At 43.0% G+C, this 25,100-nt stretch overlaps 1 protein-coding gene across 6 annotated transcripts in view; it reads right to left on the reverse strand.

Annotated features, from left to right (window-relative positions):
• stxbp5a (syntaxin binding protein 5a (tomosyn)) overlaps window positions 1-25,100 on the reverse strand; it is a 235,648-nt gene that overhangs the window by 23,701 nt on the left and 186,847 nt on the right. For 2 of the 6 annotated variants that reach the window (XM_055639037.1, XM_055639040.1), the window contains 4 exons: window positions 12,042-12,092; window positions 7,913-8,023; window positions 6,937-7,176; window positions 4,778-5,147 (listed from right to left, as the gene is read on the reverse strand). In XM_055639037.1, the coding sequence (XP_055495012.1) occupies window positions 4,778-5,147; window positions 6,937-7,176; window positions 7,913-8,023; window positions 12,042-12,092 (772 nt within the window). The remainder of the gene's footprint in view (window positions 1-4,777; window positions 5,148-6,936; window positions 7,177-7,912; window positions 8,024-12,041; window positions 12,093-25,100) is intronic. The other 4 variants (XM_055639042.1, XM_055639041.1, XM_055639039.1 and 1 more) reach the window with 3 other exon arrangements.

Here is a 25,100-nt window from a genome sequence, read left to right on the forward strand (position 1 = left end):
TACATCCATGAGCTTCCTTTTTAACTATCCTACTCATTATTAAGATTTATTAGTTGTTTATTAAGGTACAGGAGAACATTCAGCCCATCTGGTCCACATCAACCACCATCAGTCATATTCCCTTTTTTTTTTACTGTCTGTTGCCCCGCAATTTATTCAATCTCAAGTGGCCACCACTTTACAACACTTAATTTCACTATGGTGTAATTCACAGTGACCAATTTACCTTTTGGATGCAAGACAAAACTACATGGCATTGGGGAGAATAAAGACAGCATCTCAGATAAGGATTGTACCCAGGTCCCGGGAATTGTCAGGCTCGCAGCAATGATGCTACATCACGATGCTTGGTAAATATCCTCTAAGAACTATAATAAATTTCCCAAATATGATTTTGATTTTTCCTTCATAAAATCATGTTGTCTCGGTTTTACTGTATCACAGTTTTTAAACATCCTTCGACTATTTCCTTAATAATGGACTCCTGAATTTCCCAATAACAGATATCAGGCTAACTGACATACAATTTCCTGCTTCTGGTCTCCCACCTTTCTTGAATATAATAAGAATACTAATAGTGATATCTGATCAAATTCTATGGAACTTTGGTAGGCCACATAAAAATGTGCACATCTCTTCCAAAATAAGTACATGGCATATACGGTACTCTAAATACATTTCTTGTATTATTTTCAAGCTCTCGGGACTAGACCCACAGCCCTTGAGACACATCCAATGTAGTAAAAACATAATCCCAATGTACATGGCTTGTATCAAATCTACAATACTAAATGCAGTACTTGCATGGGACAGAATTCCCGGGGGACAGGGGGGGGGAAACGGGAGATCACACACGTCCCCTCCATGTTTTGAGAGGTGGGGGACAATCCTCCCCATCTCCGTAATCCTGATTCATAATCCGGATTTTGAAATTCGGTGAAAAAAACTATTAAAAATCTCCACTTTCCGTGAGACAGGTGGGGGGGGTGGGGACTGATGATCGAGGGCGCCGATTGGACGAGAGAGATGTCAGTCAGCTGGCAGTGAGGAGGGGGGACATGATGATTCATCGTGATGATTGGAGGAGGGAGATGACGGTCAGAGGCGGAAGTAGGGGGTTGGGACTGAGGATAGAGCGCAGTGATTGGAGGAGAGAGACGTCCTGGTGGAGCAAAGATCATAGAGCGGAGCGTGAATCGGTCCGTTCGCGGGGCCTTTCATCGCCCGGCGCGGCTTAAAATCGGCCGCAGGATCTTCCATTGCCCCGCGGTCAAATTGCTGTGTCGAGGTGATTGAGGCTCCCGATGTTGAAGCCCCCGCCGGGCGATGGAAGATCCTGCGAATGGGCCGACAAAGCCCCTGTTCAGGGCAGACAAAGCTGCTGTTGCTGGAGTTCGGAGTCGGTCACCAACCAGGTTAGTTCCGATGTTATCTTCCACAGGGTCCACGGCCGAAGCCTCGCATGTGTGTGCATGTGCGTGCGGCCATCAAGAAATTGTGACCCCCCATGTTTTGATAGCGATTTCCGCCCCTGTACTTGTACCAAATTACTTGTGCTGTAAAGCAGTACAAAAAAGATTTACAAGAATGTTGCCAGGAATTGATTACTGGGTTATAGGGAGACGTTGGGCAGGTAAGGATTTCACTCCTTGGGGCATAGGAGACCCAGGGTGACCTTATAGAATCATGAGGGGCATAGATAAGTTGAATGCCCACAGTTTTCCCCACCACCACCAAAGGAAGGGGAATCAAAAACTAGAGGGCACAGATTTAAGGTGAGAGGGGAAAGATTTAAAAGGGACCCGAGGGTCATCGTGTTCACACTGAAGGTGCGGTGTATCTGGAACAAGCTGCCAGAGAAAGTGGTTGAGACAGGTACAATAATAAGGTTTAAAACACATTTGGACAAGTCCATGGATAGCAACGGTTTAGAGGGATATGGACTTAACCTGGGCAAATGGGACTAACCTAGTTGGGCATCTCAGTTGGTATGTACTTGATGGGCTGAAGGACCTGTTTCAGTGCTGTATTACACTTAGATTTTGAATGGTCATTACCTCATCAAGGTTTTACTATGCAATTCATGTATTACTTGTACCAGACATATTGGACTGGCACTAAATTCTCAGTAATGTTTTCATGTATCTCTAATCAGATACACTGAACTATATATACACATGTATCAGATTATTGTAGTATATAAAGTTTGACTGGACCTGACAATACTCATTACCTAATATAATTCATGACAAATACATCTGCAGCAGGTACATTTTACCATTTGAACACCTTTATCAGATTCACTCATGTCAGGTTCATGACACTGCAGCACACTGTACTATACATTACTGTACATATAACCTATATCAACTATACTCCCTGCAAGAGATACACCATGTTAAAACACTACATTACCTGTAACAGATGGCATGTCCATGACATGCAACTTCAACATGCATCATAAGTCTTAGTGGAAAATTTTGGCAAAAAAACAGTTGGTCATATAATGATTTACTATGTTTAAGAGTGGCTTTCTTCTTTTTCCTTAAAGTCTTTGTCACTGTGACCTCAATTACTTGACGAGGCACAATCAATCAGAAATACACGCGTTTAAGTGTAATGGTCAAAGTCTTGAATAAAAATAGCGGTAAAATAATTGTGATTAGTAAGGAAAACTGGGCTCCATGTAGAGGTACATTTTTACAACACTGCTACTCAGCTAGTGCGATTTCACTAGATCAAAACAGCCTATAATAGAATTAAATATTTTAAATTGTATTGGCGAATTTGACTATTTCACTAATCTGTTCATTCTATATTCTAACATCACAGTACAGGTTGCAATTTGGTTTAGTGTGCTTGAGCCGACTATTCAAAAGAAATTAGCATTTTTCTTCCTTAACCGATTGATGTTCATTGATTTGAAATATTAGCGAAGTCAAGAGGGACTCTCGCTATTGACACTGCCCAAGTATCAAGGTGCTTTTAGCATCTTCTTTCTATTTTACAGGTACCTGTACTTCATATAACATTTTTTTTTTACATTACATCAATATTAATTTACAGCACTGGGAAATGAAAGCCTACCAGATCAACTTCATAATTCACAATATTGCACAGGCCAAAGTTAAAGGTGATAATGAACAAAGATTTTCTATCAACACATTCCATGCACCCTTAGTTCAGAAGCATTGCATGTACGCTGTACTCTGCATGGTTCTCTGTACCCTATCATTGCTTGCACCTTCTGACACATTAGTCTTGGAGACTGCTCCAACACTCTCAAGCCCTCCCAACATAATGGTAAACCCAGATTCAAGATAAACAAAGCAGATTAAACCTGATGTTTCATCCACAGGAGTCATCAAACTCTATGTTACCTTTTTCCCCCAAACCAAACTGTTGCACCTTGGTGTGCATCCATGGGAAAGAAGAGATTTTAAAAGTGTGGAGCGAGCTCTCCGTAAAGGACTTTTGATCATTACACTTAACATTTGAACAGATTTCTTGCAGCATTACCAAGTACAATATATGCTAAGATAAATAGTGGACTGTTTAAAAAAAATCAAATAACATTAATTAATGACCTAACTTTTGCACAAACATTTGATTGTTGGTGATAAACTCTTCATTAGTTCATTCTTTCTGTACAATTATTCTGCTCATACTTCTCAAGATGTGAAATAATTTATAAATGCACAAAGATGTTATCAATGTTAAATAAACTTTAGCTTCTCAGTCAACACAAGCAGCAAGAGCACATGGCAACCACGCGGGACACTGCTGGGCAGCGGCAGGCGATGAAGACTAGCAGATGGCAGTGAAACTGCCTGAGTGTCAGGACTTGGAACTTGGAGCAGGAGGAATGAGGCAAAGAGGGCCCCCACAGGCCGTAGCCCACTGGAAATGTGAAGAGGTGTGCCTAGAGTAGGACGCTGATAGGGAATCATATCAAGTGCATTACTCAATTTGCTACCATCAAACAGATGTAGGAGAACGTGTCGTTAATGCAAAGGGGATGTTTTTGACTAAACACATTGTAAGAGTTCCTCTGTAGAGAAAGCAATTTTTAACATTCAACCAATATTTTGAAGATAAACACTGAAAACTTCCTGGAAAGTTAGTTTTTAAAGTAAAAAGGAAATTTATGAACATTAAGGCACTGAGAATTAATAGCTTTGAGCGAACAGCTACAGCCAATCATGTGCACCATCACAGTGTGGTGGAAAGAAAATTCTGTGTTGTTCAAGTACAATTTATTCCTTCTGAGACTTTGGGGGTCATTTATTTAAGCACTGAGGAAAAATAGCTCGATTTGTAAAGTATCACAATCCTCAATTAAGTAATTTAAAAATATTTTTGCTGTTGCCGGTGCTAAATGACCAACTGATTCAGTGAAGTTCCGCAAACATGTCATGTCTTTGGATGTTGTTATCTGAGCGATCATTACTGGTTAACAAGCACTCGCAGTGTAGTTTAAAGCATCATTCAAAGAATGTCACCTCTTACAAGACTGAACAACATGAGCTTGTGGAACTGGAGCATGTGATGAAACCATACCTGCTATCTCATGAACATGTGTACTGCAAATGAGCAGAGCTGAACCACACTCAAAATTACAATTCTTTAAAAATCTTTCAAAACAAATTAATTTCAGCCAATAAAGCCTTCAGTACTTTTTCAAAGTATTACCATGTGATTAAACGTCTTAGCTTGTGCATTGTAGACACCATGATGCATCCAGATACAATCAGTTTCTTAGCACTATTTCAATTACCTGAATGTCATGATATGTCCATTGGCACAGAAGCATGCAAGGCAGGTGCTCCCATTCAGTCCCACAATATCAGCACGAAGAACAAACGATGTTTCAGTTATGTTGTGTTTATAAACACAGTTTTGGGATGGCAGTGAGATAACCTTTGCCTGCTTTTCTGAACATATCACTGCATATTGGGTTTCACTTATTTCCTGAGAGGATGAAGGGGAGACAGATACAGGTCTCAGTTTCCTACATTTATCTTTCTCATCTTTCTCCTCCTGAATATTTGGTTCTTTCCAAGGATCATGTGCTGGATGGATGAGACTTCCTGTGGTGTCCAAGAATGCCATTCGCAACATTGCTCCTTTTAGTCTCAATATAGTCCCTGTATAAGATTACAAAACATACTGTTAAATTATATTAAGGGTGACAAGGTCTACAAAGTACACAGTGTAACGGTGACCTGTAGTTAGATGCTAGCTCTTTCTTTCCATTAAATATACACAACATGCTATATGACATTGTATCAGAAAAAGGAAAGTACTGTAAATGTTGGAAATCTTAAAATGCCAGAAACAGACGGTAAGTCGGAGAGAACATGGAGAAAGGTAGGGTTATCATGTCAACCCTATTTCTATTGGGCCTCTCTATTTCGTCTTCTCACCATTGACAGCACTGCATAGAAAGCAATGCAAACAGAACTTCTCTTTGAAAAAAAAATCTATTAGAAAAAGTAGTATCCAATCTATTTTGTACTTGCTGGTGGCAACTCGTGGTAAACTGATAACAAGACATGATTTCTCAACTGAGTGCAACTTCTCATAATTTATCAGACCACTCCAATTCTGCCAACATTTGCATACCATTATTTGGCTTATGAACGTATTTCAATGAGGAATATTTTGGGGGGGGGGGGGGGGGGGGGGGGGATAATAATAATCACTACATTCACATATCCTTCTTTCTTAAACATTCACATAACCGGTAGGTTAATACTTTTACAATAGATGCTTCTGTAAAATTCATCAAATAATCCCTGGGATGGCGGGACTGTCATATGAGGAAAGATTGAAAAGACTAGGCTTGTATTCACTGGAGTTTAGGATGAGGGGGGATCTTATAGAAACATATAAAATTATAAAAGGACTGGACAAGCTAGATGCAAGGAAAATGTTCCCAATGTTGGGCGAGTCCAGAACCAGGGGCCCCAGTCTTAAAATAAAGAGGAGGTCATTTAAGACTGAGGTGAGAAAAAACTTTTTCACCCAGAGAGTTTATGGAATTCCCTGCCACAAAGGGCAGTGGAGGCCAAATCACTGGATGGATTTAAGAGAGAGTTAGATAGAGCTCTAGGGGCTAGTGGAGTCAAGGGATATGGGGAGAAGGCAGGCACGGGTTATTGATAGGGGACGATCAGCCATGATCATAATGAATGGCGGTGCTGGCTCGAAGGGCCGAATGGCCTCCTCCTGCACCTATTTTCTATGTTTCTAATGTGAAAAGATGAGACAAATATTTACGTGCTAAAATTTAGCTGTTTTGTCATTTATGGGAACGGTTATAAGAGAAAATAGTCTCGGGTGGCTTGGAAATGTCAGATTAATTTGCTGTACAATGAAGCTCATAAAGAAGCACAAGAAGTTGAAAATTGCACAGATTTTTCACAGCTTGGAAGGATAACAATTGGATCTCTGAGAACCATTTGGAAGAGAATGTAGAATACTACTGTTGCTCCCATATCAAATTTTGTTGTGACTGGTACAAATTTGGAAAAATCTACAGTTGAGGTGGAAAGCATGTCGCGCTATGAATGAGACCATCATGTATTTGAGGCAGCATACACTGGAAAGCCATGCTCTGTGAAGAAAGCCAGTTCCCAACCATACCATAACTTGGTATATTCAAATGGCAAAGGCTTGTGAAAATAGCTCCCATAAATATTAGGTTTAGGGCTCCTTCCCCAAAATTTGAGTTGCAGCAGAGTGAAAGAACATTCATTTCTTATGCTGATCTCCCATCTTCCCTTTCCTGATCCAATCCATTACCTGAATATCAAAAACATCCTTAACCTAACAAAATGCCTCAAAGTACTTCATAGGACCATTATAGCATTTTATTCTTCTCTTTTCTATATTGTATGTATGCTAGGAATATGATTGTCCCAATGTTCTTACCACTAGGAGATACAATGACTGGCTGGGTAAGTCTTTGTTCTCCACCAGGTGGCAGATTCAGTACTATCACCAGTACGGTGCCAAGAGTTGTCCCAACCCACAAACAAGGTGAGGTGCACGTGTCTGCCTTTCGAGTATAAGTCTCAGAGAAGTGAAGAGCAGTGATGGCCTCTCGGGACTCCTTGTCAATGCTGGTAACACTGGAACTGCGGGAACGGCTGAAAGAGTTGTCTTTCACATCTAATTTTGAAACAAGAAAAATAAAAAGCCATTATTTATACAGACCAGAACAAAACATTAGAATGTTACCATTCTAAATTATCCCGGCATGATCTGTCCATAGATGGACTTTTGAAATGCAAAAGATTCAACAGTCAGATCTGTTAATCCAATGCTCTGGCACTAAATTGCTCAACCCCTGGCAGTCTGATTTTGCTACTGGAAGAAAATTAATTGGATATATGTCCCCAAGTGGGATAACTAAAGGTTTGCTTCCACATTTGGTATAAAGCTTCCAAATTTTGCTGACTGAAGGCTGCTGAATTTTCTTCAACCTATCAGTGCAGGGATTCATAAGGCCCTGAAATTATAGCCATGAACTAGATTGAAAAGTATGATTTGCACAGGTTAACCATGGAAGAAATGAGGTGTACATTAGTAATGGAGCAAACAACAGGAGAAAATGGATTATGGAGATCTGACTGTGTATGAAGCACATTTTCCCATAAAGATATTGAGATGTACAGTGTGTGCATATCAAGTATACACTATAATGGGAAATAATCATGCTTAATTTCATTGTTTTTTCATCGCACCAGAAATTTAATTGCAAGAATATAAATGAATCTTAACTCTATGACAGATAATTGGAAATTGAGAGGTTTTGCAGAAAAGATCCATTGGTGATAGAAGATGACCATGCAAGTTTATCAAAGATAGATTTAATTCCTTAGCCCTGTTCCCAGTAGAGTCTTACGAGTGAAATGCATGTACAGAGAAGTCATACTCCAACCATGATTTTTAAGTTGCCTCTTTTCCAGGTGATGATTAATGCCTTGGGCTCTGTTCTTTGACTCAACTCCAAGCTCTGTCATTGGCAGAGAGTTGAAAATGGGGATTAGTCATTCAATTTAAAGATAAACTAAGCCTCTTCCACTCCAAAACACAGAAAATAAAATTATATTTGTCTATATATATTAACAATTTTCATGGATAAATCCCCACATATAAGAGAAAAAGACTACTGTCATACCAGTTCTTTCCTTCAGTTGAGTCACTGTCAAACTACCTTATACAACCACCAAATACTACCAACTTGCAGGTGCATCTCCTCTGCCACCCCACATTGTCATTGCAGTAAAAAAAAACTTTTACATCACATTGTTACCCTGCGCCTACACCACCAAACTACATTTATGCCCTGCAGTTATACCATCATACTTTTGAACTGCATCACTGATCCATGTTTTACTGCCATTGTCATACTATATCCTAACCTTTCATTCCACCAATCTCCACATACAACACATCACTCTCCAACATTTCTTCCACCTTGAACGTGAACCCTACCACTAGTCCCATCTTCCCGCCCCCACCTCTTTCCGCAGACCAATCCCTTTACAACTCCTTGGTTCACTCATCCCTCCCCACCCAATCTGATTCTCTGCAGGCACTTTCCCCTGCAATCACAGGAGCCGTAATACCCGCAGATCAGAAACACTCTTCAGGAGTCAGGTGTGGTTTTGTCAATGACCACTGTCCACAGAAGACTTCATGAACAGAAATACAAAGGCCACATTGCAAGATGCAAACCACTGGTTAGCCGCAAAAATAGGATGGCCCGGTTACAGTTTGCCAAGAAGTACTTAAAAAAAGCAACCACAGTTCTGGAAAAAGATCTGAGCAAAGAAATGCAGGGCACTGTCTCTTGAGGACATGCAAAATTCCATTCCAAATCATCCATTATTTACATCTGAACAAAAATTGACCACCAGATCCATCGCAATCTAATGGGTTGCATTCTACCTCCTCCCTGCTGTGTTCCTCTTTGTAATTTTACTATTTTTGTCTCTGATTCAGAAACTCACGCCAATACCACTTCATTCTCCGGAAGTGGCGGCGCTGTGAAACGGCTGTGAAACTTTTTTGTCTTGTTTTTTTTTGTCTTGTTCAGTTAAACATTTGGTTATTAGGTTGTGTTATGTGTGGGGGGGGGGGGATGGGGATGGGGACAGGGCTTTCTGTCTCTCCCTTCGGGGGAATGCGACTTTCTTGTCGTATCCCCCTTCTCTTCCCCCGTCTGAGCTGAGGCCTAATGGCGGAGCTGGCGACCTCCAACCTGCGACCGACCTCGAGGATCTGGAGGTAGAGCCAGCCAGGACTTACCAACGCGAGGCTGGCCGTCTTCGAGCTGCGGCGGCGTTCGGGCAGCGGCACGACTTGGCGCTCCGGTGAGGGTGGACAGCGCGGGGCTGAGACACTCCTGTGAGGGCGGCCCGGCTCCCGGCTGGAAGGCGCTCCCGTGTGGGCGGCCCGGCTCGGGGCTGGAAGGCGCTCCCGTGTGGGCGGCCCGGTGCTGGGGCTCCCGTGTGGGCGGCCCGGTGCGGGGCTCCCCCGTGTGGGCGGCCCGGCTCCCGGCTGGAAGGCGCTCCCGTGTGGGCGGCCCGGTGCGGGGCTGGAAGGCGCTCCCGTGTGGGCGGCCCGGTGCGGGGCTGGAAGGCGCTCCCGTGTGGGCGGCCCGGCTCCCGGCTGGAAGGCGCTCCCGTGTGGGTGGCTCCCGGAAGGCGCTCCCGTGTGGGCGGCCCGGCTCCCGGCTGGAAGGCGCTCCCGTGTGGGCGGCCCGGCTCCCGGCTGGAAGGCGCTCCCGTGTGGGCGGCCCGGCTCCGGGCTGGAGGCGCTCCCGTGTGGGCGGCCCGGTGCGGGGCTGAGACGCTCCCGTGAGGGCGGCCCGGTGCGGGGCGGAGACGGTGCTCCGGTGGCTGAGGCGGCGGCGACCTGAATCCGGGGCTCGGCCGCGGGCCAGTGGATGACATCGTCGGGAGCTCGCGGGTCACAGGTTGATGCCTGTTTTCCGGAGCTCCCGTGGCAACAACTGCGTCCGCTGGACTGGAGGGCGACAGATTCGACCACCCCCGGGCCGCGGAGCTTGAACCGCGGGATTGACACCATCGCCCGGTGGGGTATCGCCTCAGCGCAGAGGGAGAAGAGGCGGGAAGAGACAGCAACCCTAAGACTTTTGCCTCCATCACAGTGAGGAGGTGCTTGGTGAACTCACTGTGGTGGATGTTAATTTGTGTTTATTGTGTGTTGTTTATTATTACATGTATGGTGCAGACAACAACATTTCGTTCAGACCGAAAGGTCTGAATGACAAATAAAGGATTCAATTCAATTATTCAGCAAATGAAGCGCTGTGATAGGTGCAGGATTTCTCACGAGCCGCTTTGCCTGCTAAAGGATGGCTCAGAGCACAAAACTCTAAGGAGCTCACAAAGCTCTACCTAAAATGTTAATTCTTTATTATTCACAATTTCTCAGATATCTGCAGTTGCTGTTAAACAGAAAAGATTAATAACAGCCAACAAGTAAATTGCTGCAGCAGATGCTTCAGAAGACATATATTCAAAGACATTAGGAACTGTTAATAGCAATCGGAAGCTGGCAATATGAAGCAGGAAATCAATGAGGTGGCGGTGACAAAAACAGACCTCCAGCAACAGCAATAACACAAGCTTCTTTTGGAGAAAAAAAGTATTCACCATGTTATATCGTGAATAGAAGCATTTTTCTGTTAATTACATTGGAAGTGATGCAATCAAGTAATAACAGGCAGTTGCGCGACAAATGCCAACAAAGTTCAGGGAGAGCAGAAAGCCCTACAAAAGGGCTAACAATAGGAAAAAAATTCCCACTTTCTAAGGTCACAGGAAAAATGTGACCTCTGGGCTTTCAATTCAATTGCAGTATTTTTGCTCATGAATCCACTTGGCTCCATTTCCAGGACAGGAAGAGCCAAGAAGCTTACTTGTTTAATTAAATTGGCTGTTTGGATGGAGATTAAACAACTGTTGAAATGTTAGTTCCTTTATAGCTGAAGACTCAAAACAGCATTTCGCAAATTTAAAATGTGCAGGGAAAAGACCCTGTTCTGATGCTGTGGTTTAAATGGAGTGTTCTGACTTTCAAGCCCTTCCATATACAAACCTTGTGCTATAGGGGCTAAGGTGACTGAACAGATACAAAGTGAGAATATCACCAGAGATGTTCAGGCTTCAATCCAATTGATGTTAGTGGAATTAAAGCCCAAGGATCTGCCTGTCGTCAGGCTCCAAAATGAAATGAACTGCAGGAGTCTAATTAGAGTTCCTACTGGATTCAAGCCTATGGCACAAACCATCTGCAATTTAATAGAAAGTGATATCAAGGTGACACATAAGCACAGCATGTGTTATGTGTGTAAACTGTTGAAATGGGGTAGAGAAAGATTCTAAGCTCCCCCAATAGTCATTGTTGTAAGTGTCTTGTGTCTTCATGCACTTAAATATTCATCAACTGAATAGCCATTAAAGTTGAGGAGGTCACTAAAGAGACTGACATTTATTTCTCATCCTTGACACCCTTCTGTGATCGTGGACTAGTCACTGTGATGACAATGTTTCGATTATGGTGCCAAGTCATGAATGACGGAGTTCTCATGCCCTTTTTTCCCCCAGTAATGGAAATTCAGCGATGGAAGTGGCACTGAAGTACTGTTGAAATTTTGACTATTTTTTACATCTTGAAAGTAGCAAGGCTTAGCCCCCCCCTACACCTTGCTGCTCTGTATACTGTAACTTTCATTGGATAAATTCACAGAACCACATTAGATACTCACTGAAAAAATTGACCATCATATTGTGACCCAATTCAGCTTTTTTAACGTTATTATCAAGTTCAAAGTTAGGTGCTTATGGATCAGAATATGAACATTCTGCTGTAACTGTGATAATGGAAAAGAGGAGCTGGTTGCAGGTACACTGCCTACTTGATTCTGGGTTTTTTTTCACAACCGAAAAATCATACAAAATAACATTTCCACACCAGGTGGTGTTAGCCTTCACACTCACCTAAATCAGGCTTCAGTTCAGTTGGCAAGCTTAGTTTTCTCGACATCTTCGCTGAAAGAAAACCCACAGAAAAGTTAGATTTAGACCACTCAATGCAAACCAGTACTAAAATGTGAACTAATACTACTGATTCCCTGTTACTAGTCCACTCAATGTTAACTGAGGAATAACAAAAGACATCATCCCTTTTCAAAAAATTGTTTTGTAATACAAGCACCATGTCCAAGTTTCAGCACAGATTTGAGGAAGAGAATATTGAAATTAAGGTCTTCACGGAGCTGGAACAGTTGCAAGCCGGTAACCGCAAGGACATGTGCCTGGACATCAATACTAGGTGTCCTGGCAAGAGTGGGAAGTTGACCAGTGCAGCACTTGGAAGTTGGGTAGAGGGATGATAAAAGCATAGATAAAAGCATTGTTAATTGAGTTGATAGGATAGGAATAGTTTGACGAGTTTTCACGAAAATAGGCATTCCTGGTGGTGGAAAGTATATGAGGTCAGAAAATATCACTTAAAGTACAACATTTTGCTAATAGTCTGGGTTAATCTCAAGCAACAGCAAGAGAAAGGAATAGAATTGGTGGCAACGAAATGGTATCTGTAATGGGGACCAAATACAAAGGCACCAGGTCTCCTATAGTTAACCAGTGGATATTTGTAGTCACTGAGTTCTGAATGCGAACTGGGGCATATATTTGGTCAATGAATACGAATATCATATAAGTCGAGAGACAAATAAAAGCAGCAGAGTGTTTGTGGGAAGTGGTGCTCAAGAGGAACTGGGAACTATTACTCAACAGCAGAATCAGCGACGGTTTTGTTTTATATTGCCCCAGCATGTAGCTGGGAAATAGGATGCTACAAGCAAACATTGATTTAGTTGGTCAATGTTGAAAAAAAGTTTATATTTATACTTCTCAGTTATGGTGGGGGTGGGGGTGGGGGGGGGATGGAGAGTGTGGCTTTATCTATGTACAGAAGATTAGCGTGCCAGCTTTGATTTGGCATTAACACTCTTGAGAGAGTCAAAAGTTCATGGTTTCAAATCCTACTTCTGAGATTGGAGGACAAACCAAGATTAGCATTTAAAAAGAAATGCTTAATTATCTTTGCGATGAGAATATGAAGTGTCTCTGTTTGGCCTCTCAAACGAGTTTCAATGTGGGACTGCAACTTTCCCAGTTTCCTGATCAAATCTTTTTCTCCAAGCAACATTTGGGAAACAAACAGGGAAATAATTTATTTCATTGTTATGGAGTACTCCTCTGGTCAAAATGTCAGTTGTATTTACCTGTAAAACACATATCCAAACACTGAACGGCTATTAACTGCTCATGTGTTATTGAAGCCACAAAAGATTTTCTTTCTTAACCAAACGCTAATTGGCACCTCATGAAACACCACCTTTTGAAAGTAATTCCTACTTGAGTGACCACACATTATATACTGTACATGTTGGAAAATATTTCCTGTACAGGGACTGAAATGTATAACAGGAGATAATTAACAGAATCCTTTGCCTGATCATGCTGAGACACTGCCAAAATGTTCATAAAGGTATTGGCAAATTAGTAAATTGGATGGCAAACAAGTTTAAAACAAAAACCAAATAGTGGCAAATATTAAAGATTTTAGAGAAAACAAGAGAAATCAATGACAACAAACTTTCCCATCACATCCCAAGTACAAAGGAGATATTGGGATATGAATTTCTCTGACGACAGCAAGCTATATTTCAAAGTGGCATACAAAAGCCTAAAAAATAGGAGTATGTACATCACACGGTTCTTTGAATCTGTACTGATCCTATTACGATTGGCAACATACTTCCCACATCCCTAGATTTTCACAGGAAACCAAGAATCTATTGGCCTCTCTTATGAATATAATCATTGATTGAGCAGAGTTCCCAGATATAGAAAATTACAAAGATTCACACAGCTCAGTGACAAATTTCTCCTTAGTGCTAAATTATATAGAGTCCTGCCCCGATTTTATTATCTTCAGCCATTGGAAAAATACTCTCATATACGCTTCCCCATCAAGGACTTTAAATAATTTTGAATATTTGAACCCTCTTTAAATCTTTTAATCTCAAGAGAATATATACCCATTCCTCAATTATGACAATTTAATTTACCTGAAGAAGTCTGAAGAAGGGTTTTGGCCTGAAACGTTGCCTATTTCCTTCGCTCCATAGATGCTGCTGCACCCGCTGAGTTTCTCAAGCACTTTTGTCTACATTTAATTTACCAATTTTCCCCATTCCACCATTGACTCTTTGGGGTAAATGTTTGATTTAAGAATCTATTTTTAGCTGTAACTAACAGTTTGCTCATTGATATACACTGCATCAAAGTCACCATAAATCATTTCCTCCAGCATGTTTAACTTACAAAGTTTCACTTAATATTTTCCAGGAATGCATTGCTTTCATAAATTGAGTGGCTGTATATTCATTATCTTGGGAGTTAGCATGGAGTTGAAAACAGGTTGATTTTGAACTCGGATCAATTTAATAAATATCAGGTAAAAGGGACAAGGTTCATATGATTATGTAGTAAACTATTTGGACCACTATTAATTATTTTTTAAAAAGCTTACATTCCCAGTGAGACATTCCAGTAAGGAGGAGGGATAAGGATGTCGGCGTAAGGGGATCTTGGATGACCAAAGAGGTTGTAAATTTGGACAAAAAGTAAAAGGAAGTACATGCAAGGCTCAAGAAGATGGAATCAGACAGGATCGTTGAGGAATATAAAGGAGGAAAGAACTCATAGGAAATTACAAGGGCCACAAGTGGCTACTGAAAGGCTTTAGGGAGCCAGATTAAGGAAAATCCCAAAGTATTTGATACCTACATTAAAAACACGAGGGGAACCAGGCAGAACTGTTCAAGGATACAGGAAGCAACCTGTGTTTGGAGTCACATTTTCTCTAGCATTTCTCTCGCATTACAGGCAAGGTCCCAGAGGACTATTGTTGTTCCCTTATTTAAGGGAAGTAGAGAGAATCCGGGGAATCATAGGCCAGTGAGCCTCACGCATTTTCTTCTAAATAGGAGCAATTCCTATCCTGAAGAATCCTCTCCAATAGTTTCCCTGCAATTGACGTGTGTCTCATTGTCCTATAATTCCTTGGATTCTATCTACTTCCCTTAAATAAAGGAACATTTGCGAGTCTCCAGTCTTCTGGGACATTGTCTGTAGCTACAGAAAACACAAAAGATCTTCATCCAAGGTTGGCACAATGGAGCAGTGGTAGAGTTGCTGCCCTACAGCGCCAGAGACCAGAATTTTATCCTGACTACAGGTGCTGACTGTATGGAGTTTGTATGTTCTCCCTGTGACCGTGTGCGTTTCCTCCGGGTGCTCCAGTTTCCTTCCACACTCCAAAGATGTACAAGTTTGTAGGTCAATTGGCTTTGGTAACAATTGTAAATTGTCCCCAGTGTGTAAAATAGTGCCAATGTACGGGGTGATAGCTGGTCAGCATGGAGATGGTGGGTCGAAGGGCCTGTTTTCGTGCTGCATCTCCAAAGTCTAAAGTAAAGAGGGTGGTGAGTGTCTGGAACGTAACACTGGGAATGGTGGATGAGGCAAATGTGAATACTTTGTCAATAAACTTACTTACTTACTTAAATATATTTCAGTTCATTCAAATTTGTGTTACAATCACAACTCGATGGTTAAATACTTATTACTGATAACAGTGGCAAATCACAGGTAGGCTATGTATGAAGCAATAATCAGCATGCAGACTGAAAAGCACAAATTCCTGCATATGAAAATTATGGAAGCCTGTAGTGAACAATCAGGAGGAGGTGTTAACATTAATGGCATTATATGAAAATAACTTCAGCCAGTTGTCCATCACTTTGCCAAGAACTTATGATTTTTAGCGTAATTATAATTAAGATAACTATAAATGTTCTCTTTTACATACATAGATAATTTTGTATCTTGAGCATCTTCATTAAAATTGTTACTTTATTAACACATTTGAACATTCTAACATTAATTCCACTGACGCCCACTCTGAATTTGCATCACTAATAAATGAGTTGGTAGATCACTAGTCTTGCTATCCAATAAGATTATTGTTCTTCTCCATTTAAATTCTTATTCCAGCTGAGGAATCACAATTTGCCACAGGCCTATTTCCTTCACTCCATAGATGCTGCCTCACCCGCTGAGTTTCTCCGGCATTTTTGTCTACCTGCCACAGACAATGATGGTCCAATTCTATACTGCCATCGTAGAGTCTGTCCTCACCTTCTCCATCATGGTCTGGTTTGACTCAGCCACAAAGCACGACATCCAGAGGCTGCAGCGAATCGTCCGAGCAGCTGAGAAAGTTGTTAGCTGCAACCTTCCCCCCATTGACGAACTGTACACTGCAAGGGCCAGGAAGCGAGCGGGTAAGATAATCTCTGATCCCTCCACCCTGGCCACAAACTCTTTGAAGCGCTTCCCCCTGGAAGGTGACTCCGGACTGTCACTGCCGCCACAGCCAGACATAAAAACAGCTTTTTTCCACGAGTAGTAGCTCTACTCAATAACCAAGTCTGTAGCCTCCTTTTCCGCTGGTATTTTATTTCATTCAAATGCTTAAACTATATTGTTTTATTATTAATGTCTAATGTTTTATGTGTCATTCTTAATTGTATGACGTGTCGTTACTTGCGAGCGAGCACCAAGGCAAATTCCTTGCATGTGTACATACTTGGCCAATATATTTATGCATTCGTTTCATGTGAAGGTTGCTGTGTGCCGTGCAACCCATATCACAGCTAACACTTTCTCTCCTTAAGTCTCAATGCTACTCACTTTGCATATGAAATTCTCAGCAGTAGTATTTCCAAACATGCAGTCAATTTCCCTCACAGCAGTTGACATATTATTTTCTAATACTGCGCAGGACATGTGGATAACAACCGTCAATTATCATATGCTTAAAACTTTAAAAAATTGATGGGAAATTAACTTATTTCCACAGTGAAAAAGTCAAACCTCACATCATCTTTCAAACTTTGCAGCTTCTAAAAGTTGATGTTCAACAGAAACATACCTTGGGAACTCCAATGTAGCATAAACACGGCGGTTTATAAGGATACCACCAAATAAAAACACCATTGAATCACATAAAGCCAAAGTATGGAAGTTTACAAAAAGATCTGTTGAAGAGTTAAGTTTAAGAGAAGGGAAGAAAATCAAGTTTAGAGGCATGGATGTTGAGTGCAAGCACTGCAAGCCAACAAAAGTGATGCAATAAACTGCAAACATGCAAAACCCATTGTACTTTATGTTATTGTTTGAAATCTCTGATAAATTACGGTATTTTCAGTAACATTTAATTTTATTTTAATGTTTTCTAAAATAAAATTTGTATTTTTGAATTATTTTTAAATGCCTTTGATTAAAATAATTAACTGTACAAATGTTTTAGACACCATGCTTTCCATATCTGGAATATGTCAGTTGGGGAAGATGGTCACTATGAGTAGCAGCAGTGGGCTGGATCTTCAACGATCTTCCCAATGTTGAGCTGGAAGAAATGTCTGCCTACGACATCCACCAATGTGAAGGGATCAAGAGAATTGTTAGTGTATATAATAGTAAAGTATATATAATCATTATTCATATGGTAGCTGATACCCAATTTTCAGATAAAGGTCAAGAACTAGCATTTAGAAACAATGCAAGCCAGGACAAGGATAGATCAGTCAAGGGACACTGATGAGTGTGGTCGACACAAAATGCTGGAGTAACTCAGAGGGACAGGCAGCATCTCTGGAGAGAAGGAATGGGTGACGTTTCGGGTCGAGACCGTTCTACAGACTGATGTCAGGGGAGTGGGTGGGACAAAGGTAGAATGTAGTCGGATTCAGTAAGACTGGTGGGAGAACTGGGAAGGGGGAAAGGATAGAGATGGAAAGCAAGGGCTATTTGAAGTTAGAGAAGTCAATGTTCATACTGCTGGGGTGTAAACGACCCAAGTGAAATATGAGGTGCTGTTCCTCCAATTTTTGCTGGGTCTCTCTCTCTCAATATGGAGGAGGCCCAGGACAGAAAGGTCAGATTGGGAATGGGGAGTCGAAGTGCTGAGCAACTGGGAGATGAGTTAGTTAAGATGGACTGAGCGGAGGCGTTCAGTGAAACGATCGCCGAGCCTGTACTTAGTCTCGCCGATGTAGAGAAGTTCACATCTGAAACAGTGGATATAGTAGATGAGGTTGGAGGAGGTGCAGGTGAACCTCTGCTTCACCTGGAAAGACTGTTTGGGTTCTTGGATGGAGTCGAGGGGTGAGGTAAAAGGACAGGTATTGCATCTCCTGCGGTTGCAGGAGAAAGTGCCCGGAGAGGGGGTGGTTTGGGTGGGACGGTACGAGTTGACCAGGGAGTTTCGGAGGAAAAGGTCTCTATGGAAAGCAGAAAAGGGTGGAGATGGGAAGACGTGGCCAGTAGTGGGATAATGTTGGAGGTGATAAAAATGTTGGAGGATTACATGCTGTATGCGACAGCTGATGGGGTGGAAGGTGAGGACAAGCTGGACTCTGTTCCTGTTACGAATGGGGGGGGGGGGGGGGGGGGGAGCAAAAGTGGAGCTGTGGGATATCAAGGAGACCCTAGTGACAGCCTAATGGAAGAGGGGAACCCCCGTTTCCTAAAGAATGAGGACATGTCCGTTGCCCTGGTATGGAAAATCTCATCCTGGGCGCAGACGGAGGAATTGGGTGTAGTCTTTAAAGGAAGTAGGGTAGGAAGAAGTGTAGGCTCGATAGCTCTGGGTGTCAGTAGGTTTGCAGTAGATGTCGGTCAATAGTATGTTTCCTGTGATGGAGACGGTGAGATCTAGAAACGGTAGGGAAATGTCGGAGATGGTACAAGTGAATTTGAGTGCAGGATGGAAATTGGTGGTGAAGTTGATGAAGTCAGTGGGTTCAGCATGGGTGCAGGAGGTAGCACCAATGCAGTCGGCAATGTAGCGGAAGTAGAGTTTGGGGATAGGGCCCATGCAAGTGCCCAGTTCCTTGGATTTGGAGGAAGTGGGAGGAATCGAAGGAGAAGTTGTTGAGGGTAAGGACCAGCTCTGCTAGGCGGTGGAGAGTATTGGTAGACGGAAATTGGCTGGTTCTGCGGTGGAGAAAGAAACGGAGGGCTTTAAGACCTTCCTGGTGGGGGATGGAGGTGTAGAGTGACTGGACATCCATAGTAGAAATGAGGGAGTGGGGGCCTGGAAAGCGGATGTCATTGAGGATGATGATGAAGAGCGTGTGAGGAGTCTTGGACATAGGTTGTGAGGGATTGGACCGGGAGATAGGATGAAACCGAGGTATGTTCGGTTTTTTTTCCTGCACTGATGAGTGTGGTATTGGTCAACTATGCCAAAAGATTCCAGGCACATTCATGCGAACAAGCAGCGCTAGATGACAAATGTCGCAATAGTATTGGATCTCTGTGATTATAATCGGAGCTGTTTGGGTGCAATAGCAGCATCAGAAACTTGATGAGAATGATTCAAAAATACAGTTCAAAGTAAAGTGCAGTTTACAAACCTCAATACATTCAAGAATTTTGAAGATAAAAATTGGAGAAAGGGTAATTAGTTTGCAAGGAAGTAGTTCTAATTCAAAGCAAATGACTAACTGTAGTGCAGAAATCTAAAGTTGAAAAAAATTGTACTGCAGTTTGCTTCCATTTCCACAACACAAGTACAAAACCCATTTTCACGACCTGAACACACAATCAAATCTGACACTTACGATGGTCCACTGAAGGAATGCTTCATTGACAAGTGTGCTCTCTTTGACATAAAATAATTGTGCTTTCCCCATGGCAATATTAAAACAATGGCAGGAATGTTCAAGGAATCTGATCAATAACTTGCTGCTTTCAGTAGAAGTGGAACTGGGATTTTCTGTTACAGAAATAAATATAGTTCGAAAGACATCCCTGATGACATTTAATTTTTTTCCCCCTAATAGCAGGAGCTTCACTTCCCTAGGCTATATTGTTAAATTCCTTATGCCTCCATGTTCTGCACTTCAATCAGTTAGGCAGAGTATTGTTATGTGATTCACAGTTTGATCAGCGTGGCCAGTATGATTTGTGCTTTGAGTAGCCATGGTGACTGCATTTCTGTCCAATTAGGAACTATGCATGTTTTCTGTAAAAGGAAAAAAAAACAGATAGCTTCACTGTTGGATTAGAGATAAAATGCTCATTCCAGACAGTGTTTCATCGCACTTTTCATTGTACTATCATGTCCTATGAGACTTCAATACACATCCAAAAATGTTTCCCAGATATCAAGCAGTGAGTTGTAAGATTTATTAAGCATCTATGGATAGAGAGGTCTAGATTGTTTCTCATGTAATCACCATGATCCCTTACTGCAAATATCCGTGAGAAATGGGTAGAGGCGTTATTACCCAGTTTTAATTTAGATCAAATAAATGCACACTTCAGGATTTAGATGCTTGCTGTTATGTTTTTACACTACAATGTAAACAGAAAATGCTGGAAATAATCATAACATTTCAGATTAAAGGCCCCTTGTCAGAGCCTTTCTTTCACAGATACAGCTTAAGCCGCTGAGTTAGCATTTTTCATTTTAACTTTAGATTTTTAGCATCTGCAGTTTTCCTTTTTGATTTTCACGTTTTCACATCTTTGGCCACAATTTAAAACAAAATGTCCACAAAAGGAAAGAATAGTCAGGTATCACACAGTTGTAGATTTGAGTTGGATTATGTTGAACTTTTTCTCTATGAAAGATGACATTGGGACAATCTCGTCTTGTGAATATTAAGGCAAAACACCAAATTGACTCACACTGCGAAATGTTGTGGTGAGCTCTCGAAGTATTATGCAATTGTTGATTGAGTTAAGGTTTTGGCGTCTTCAATCTCTTCAAAAGTCTTTGCTTGTGTAGTTAGTGCTATGAGATGAGTATATGAACATTTCCTCTAAATAAATGACATGTCTGCTGGCTCTTAAATTTTGAAGAGAGTAAGTTGGGAGGAGACTTTCCTGCAAGATGTTGTTATTTAGGATTCTCACTTCACACGTTGTCCATTAATATTCAGAGTTGAATTAACTTGTCAATTGGAAATCAATGGGGAAAATTAAACACCATGCAATGCTTTCAGAATATTGTAGGCTGCAGCAATATCATACTTCAACATGAGATTGTCAAAGGAGGGGGAAGAGTGGAGCTGGAAAGTGAGATCTACAAGAAAACAGTTATTATTCTGAAGAATGGTCTCAACGTCACCCATTCCTTCTCCCCAGAGATGCTGCCCGGCCCGCTGAGTTACTCCAGGCATCTTATGTTTACTTCTGGTTATTATTCAATGCTGTACATCAAGCTATTGGTTGGCCGGAAATGCAAATGAAATTGACAGATAACCGGTTTTAAATATTGCTCCTCTGACATTCTTTGTCTTCACAAATAATGAAAGGGGCAATTCGGCCCGCTAGGTTCATGTCAGCTCCCAAGTTAATAATCCCATGAACCAATCTCAGGAACAACTTCTTGTGAGGCTTCAGAATTATCTTGTATAAACTCAGGTACTGTCCAATTCACCTATATCATGGTGCAGACATTGGATTTTGCCTATGGAACTGGTGCACCACAATACTTGGAATTATATTACAATATCTATATCATATCTATAAACTTTTAAAACTCTGTGTGTGTGTGTGTGGGTGTATGTCATTTTGCCTTTGATTTTGCGTTTGATTCGTTACTCCGCGAAAACCAGACGCAAAAACGCCGAGATTTTTACCATTTCGCTAGCGATATTACTTTTACATTCGCAAATCCACTCCTCATTAAATGTAGTCATTTTTCTGTACACATTTTCAATAAAATCCTTCACAAAACTTACTGTTTTCTTTAAATCAGCAGCTGCGGACGTCACAATGGCCACATGCCGACCAATCCAGGCCCACCTGCCTCCAGTATGCCTCCAAGTACGCTCGCGCCACGCCTCCCGCAGCTGGATTCCAACGCCCGCCCGCCTGCCCGCTCACTCCAACCCCCCCCCCACTCTCTCACCCCCTTCTCTCCCACTCGCCCTCTCCACCTTCACCCCCACTCGCCCTCTCCCCCAGACAGAGTAGAACGCCGACTGTTGCCAGAACCACAGCCGCAGTTTTCCCGCTGCAATATTTCGTTTTCAGCTTCTGGCAACTGTGCCCGACCGACCTGCTTCAGGGGAGAAGAGATAAGGCGACGGGCCGGGGTGTGGGCGGGATAAAGGCGCAATGGTCCTTCCTATTGTGAACCCTGCTGCTGCTCACAGTCTCTGATGGGGCCGCTTTCACAGATTTAACCGTGAGCGGCCCCCGCGTTTAACCAGGGCTCTGGGAACTCGGCATCTGATGGGGACGAGGAGGCTTCCAGAGGGAAGGCAGGGACAACATGGAATCCAGCAGCAGAGTGGCTCCGTTAATGGATTTATTCCAGTGAGTCAACCCCCCATCTCCTCCCCCCCCTCTCCTTCCCCCCCCCCCCCCCCCCTCTCCCCTTTCTCCACACCCCCTTCTCCAACAACCCCCCCTCCCTTCTCCAACCCCCCCCTCTCCAACACCCCCTTCTCCACCCCCCCCCGCTTCTCTCAACCACCCCTTTTCCACCCCCCCCCTTCTCCTCCCCCCCCTCACTCCTCCCATCCATAACCCCCTCCTCCTCACCCCTCCCCCTTCTCTCACCCTCCCCCCCACCTCTCACCTCCCCCCCCCCCTCTCCCACCTTCCCCCCACCTCACCCCCCCTTCCCCCCCACCTCTCCCGCTCCCTTCCCACCCTCCCTCTCCTCCTCTCCACCCCCCCCTCCCTGTCTCTTGCCCCTCTCTCTGTCTCTGCCCCTCTCTCTGTGTCCCTTCTCTTTCTGCCCTCATTCTCTAACCCCCCCCCTCTCTAGAAGCGCATGCAAGTTGGGGGCTATGCGTCAGTAGATAGGGCCATTATGGGGTAAAAGGAGCATATTAATAATATTAATATAATATCAAGGGGGTAGTTGGCGTGTGTGTGTGTGTGTGGGTGGTTAGTGTGTGACACTGCATGCTGCCCCCCCCTCCCCACGTGCATGCTGCCCCCCCCTCCCCATGTTGGGGGAACAGACCCAACTGGTCTGCACTTGGTCTTGTGTGTGTGTGTGTGTGTGTGTGTGTGTGTGTGTGTGTGTGTGTGTGTGTGTGTGTGTGTGATTTTGCAGTTGAAATGTATCTCCTTGAAAACCAGACGCAATAACGCAGAGATTTTTACAATTTCGGTGGGGATTTAACTTATGAGTTCAGAAATCCACTCCTTGGTCAATTATTCCCCCAGATTTTGAATAAAATTGAGCACAAATCTCAATTTTTAAAATATAAACACCGCTCACCAGCTGCTAACGTCACAATGCCCACATGCCCACCAATCCAGGATCATCTGCCTCCAGGCCCCGCCTCCCCGCCACTGTGGATTAAAATGCGCAGAAAAATCGAGAAAGTTCTGCAGAACAAACATTCTACAGCTCCGTTCAGCTATAGCTTCTTTGTTCTACAGATCTCGGGGCAGCGACCCCTCACGCGCTGAATCTACTCCTCTCCGCTATAGGATCACGCGCTTAAACTTCTCATCACTGTTGGTGCAGTTCGTGAAGCTCTACGCGCTCATTCCAGCTGTGGGTTTTCAGAGTCAGAAGCCGCTTCGCTCTCTCTCTTCATTTGGCAGCCCGGCTCTCCTCCACTCGCATTCCCACCTATATTTCCGGACTTTTTAATCCTTTAAAGTTTTAAAAAAAGACAGAAAACCCATCCATTAAAAAAAAAAAAAAAATCCAGAGTGACTCGCAGGGTAGAACAGGACACTCCGGGAGGAAGAAGCAGTCCAGCGCACCCAAGTGACGTCACAATGGACTCACAAGTCAGGATGGGACACTCCGGGAGGGAGGGGCACTCCAGCGCACCCGAGTGACGTCACAATACACTCGCAAGGCAGGGGGAGGGTGGTGCTGGAGCTGGAGTGAGAACCGAACCCGGGGCCGAAAAAAGCAGCAGCCTGGGTCCGGGGGTGGAACGAAGGACAAACCAGCCTGCGTCTACGGGTAGGAACTCAGGGGGACGAGCCCACATAAAACCCTCTACCCCCACTCCCTCTCTCCACCCCTCCTTCTCACCCTCCTTCTCTCTTTACCCCCACTTCTGCTCTACCCCCCTCCCTCTTCACCCCCTCTCCCTGTCTACCCTCCTCCCTCCCTCTCCCCCCATCCTCTCCAGGAATTCTGAAGAGGGAGGGTAACGAGGAGGATGAGGGGGTGCTGGGGGGTGAGGATAATTGAGCCGTGCCTGCGCAGCTGGGGGCTATGCGTGAGTGGTGCAATATTGTGTTGGCGGGAAACGGCTTGCATTGGGGGAACGGGTGAGTGGTGGAATCTAGCGTTGGGGAAGCAGACCCAAGAGGTCTGTACTTGGTCGAGTATATTCTTATATTCTAATATTAGAATTATCATGCCATTATGCAAAATGCTAATATAAACTTGTCACAATGTAATTATATCCTCCACCGCAGAGCATCACAACAATTGGAGGGCAGATATAATTACAATATATCATGTTTATTTGGGCATTTATGAATACAGGTCAGGACAGTATTTATAATTGAAATATAAATGTAGGGCACTCTTTGGGATGAGCGATCCTAGTCAAATTATGAAGTTGGCTATGCAAGTGAATAAGCAAGTCAAAATGTATCTCCTTCCCTTTGAGTAAAAAAATATAAAGGCTGGTCCTCCAATGGGTGCTGTGAGAAGCTAAAGTTACCATTAGCCCAAAGGAAAAGGCCTACATTGTTGCCAAATTAGGCCAATTATTTAGAGAAATTCAGAATTCTGCAGAGGATCCGAATTGAACAGGAAAGGGAAAGCAGAAAAGAATAGCCAGCCAGGAAAATAAAACTAGACTAAGAACTGATAAAAAAAGGAAAAGGTTAGCTATTACTATTGTGTGTCCTTAATGTTGTGCAATGAGGAAATAGAAGAGCAATTAAATATCTATTTTGGGTCTG

The sequence above is a fragment of the Leucoraja erinacea genome, chromosome 8 (assembly GCF_028641065.1).
Source record: "Leucoraja erinacea ecotype New England chromosome 8, Leri_hhj_1, whole genome shotgun sequence".
Classification (NCBI taxonomy): Eukaryota; Metazoa; Chordata; class Chondrichthyes; order Rajiformes; family Rajidae; genus Leucoraja; species Leucoraja erinaceus.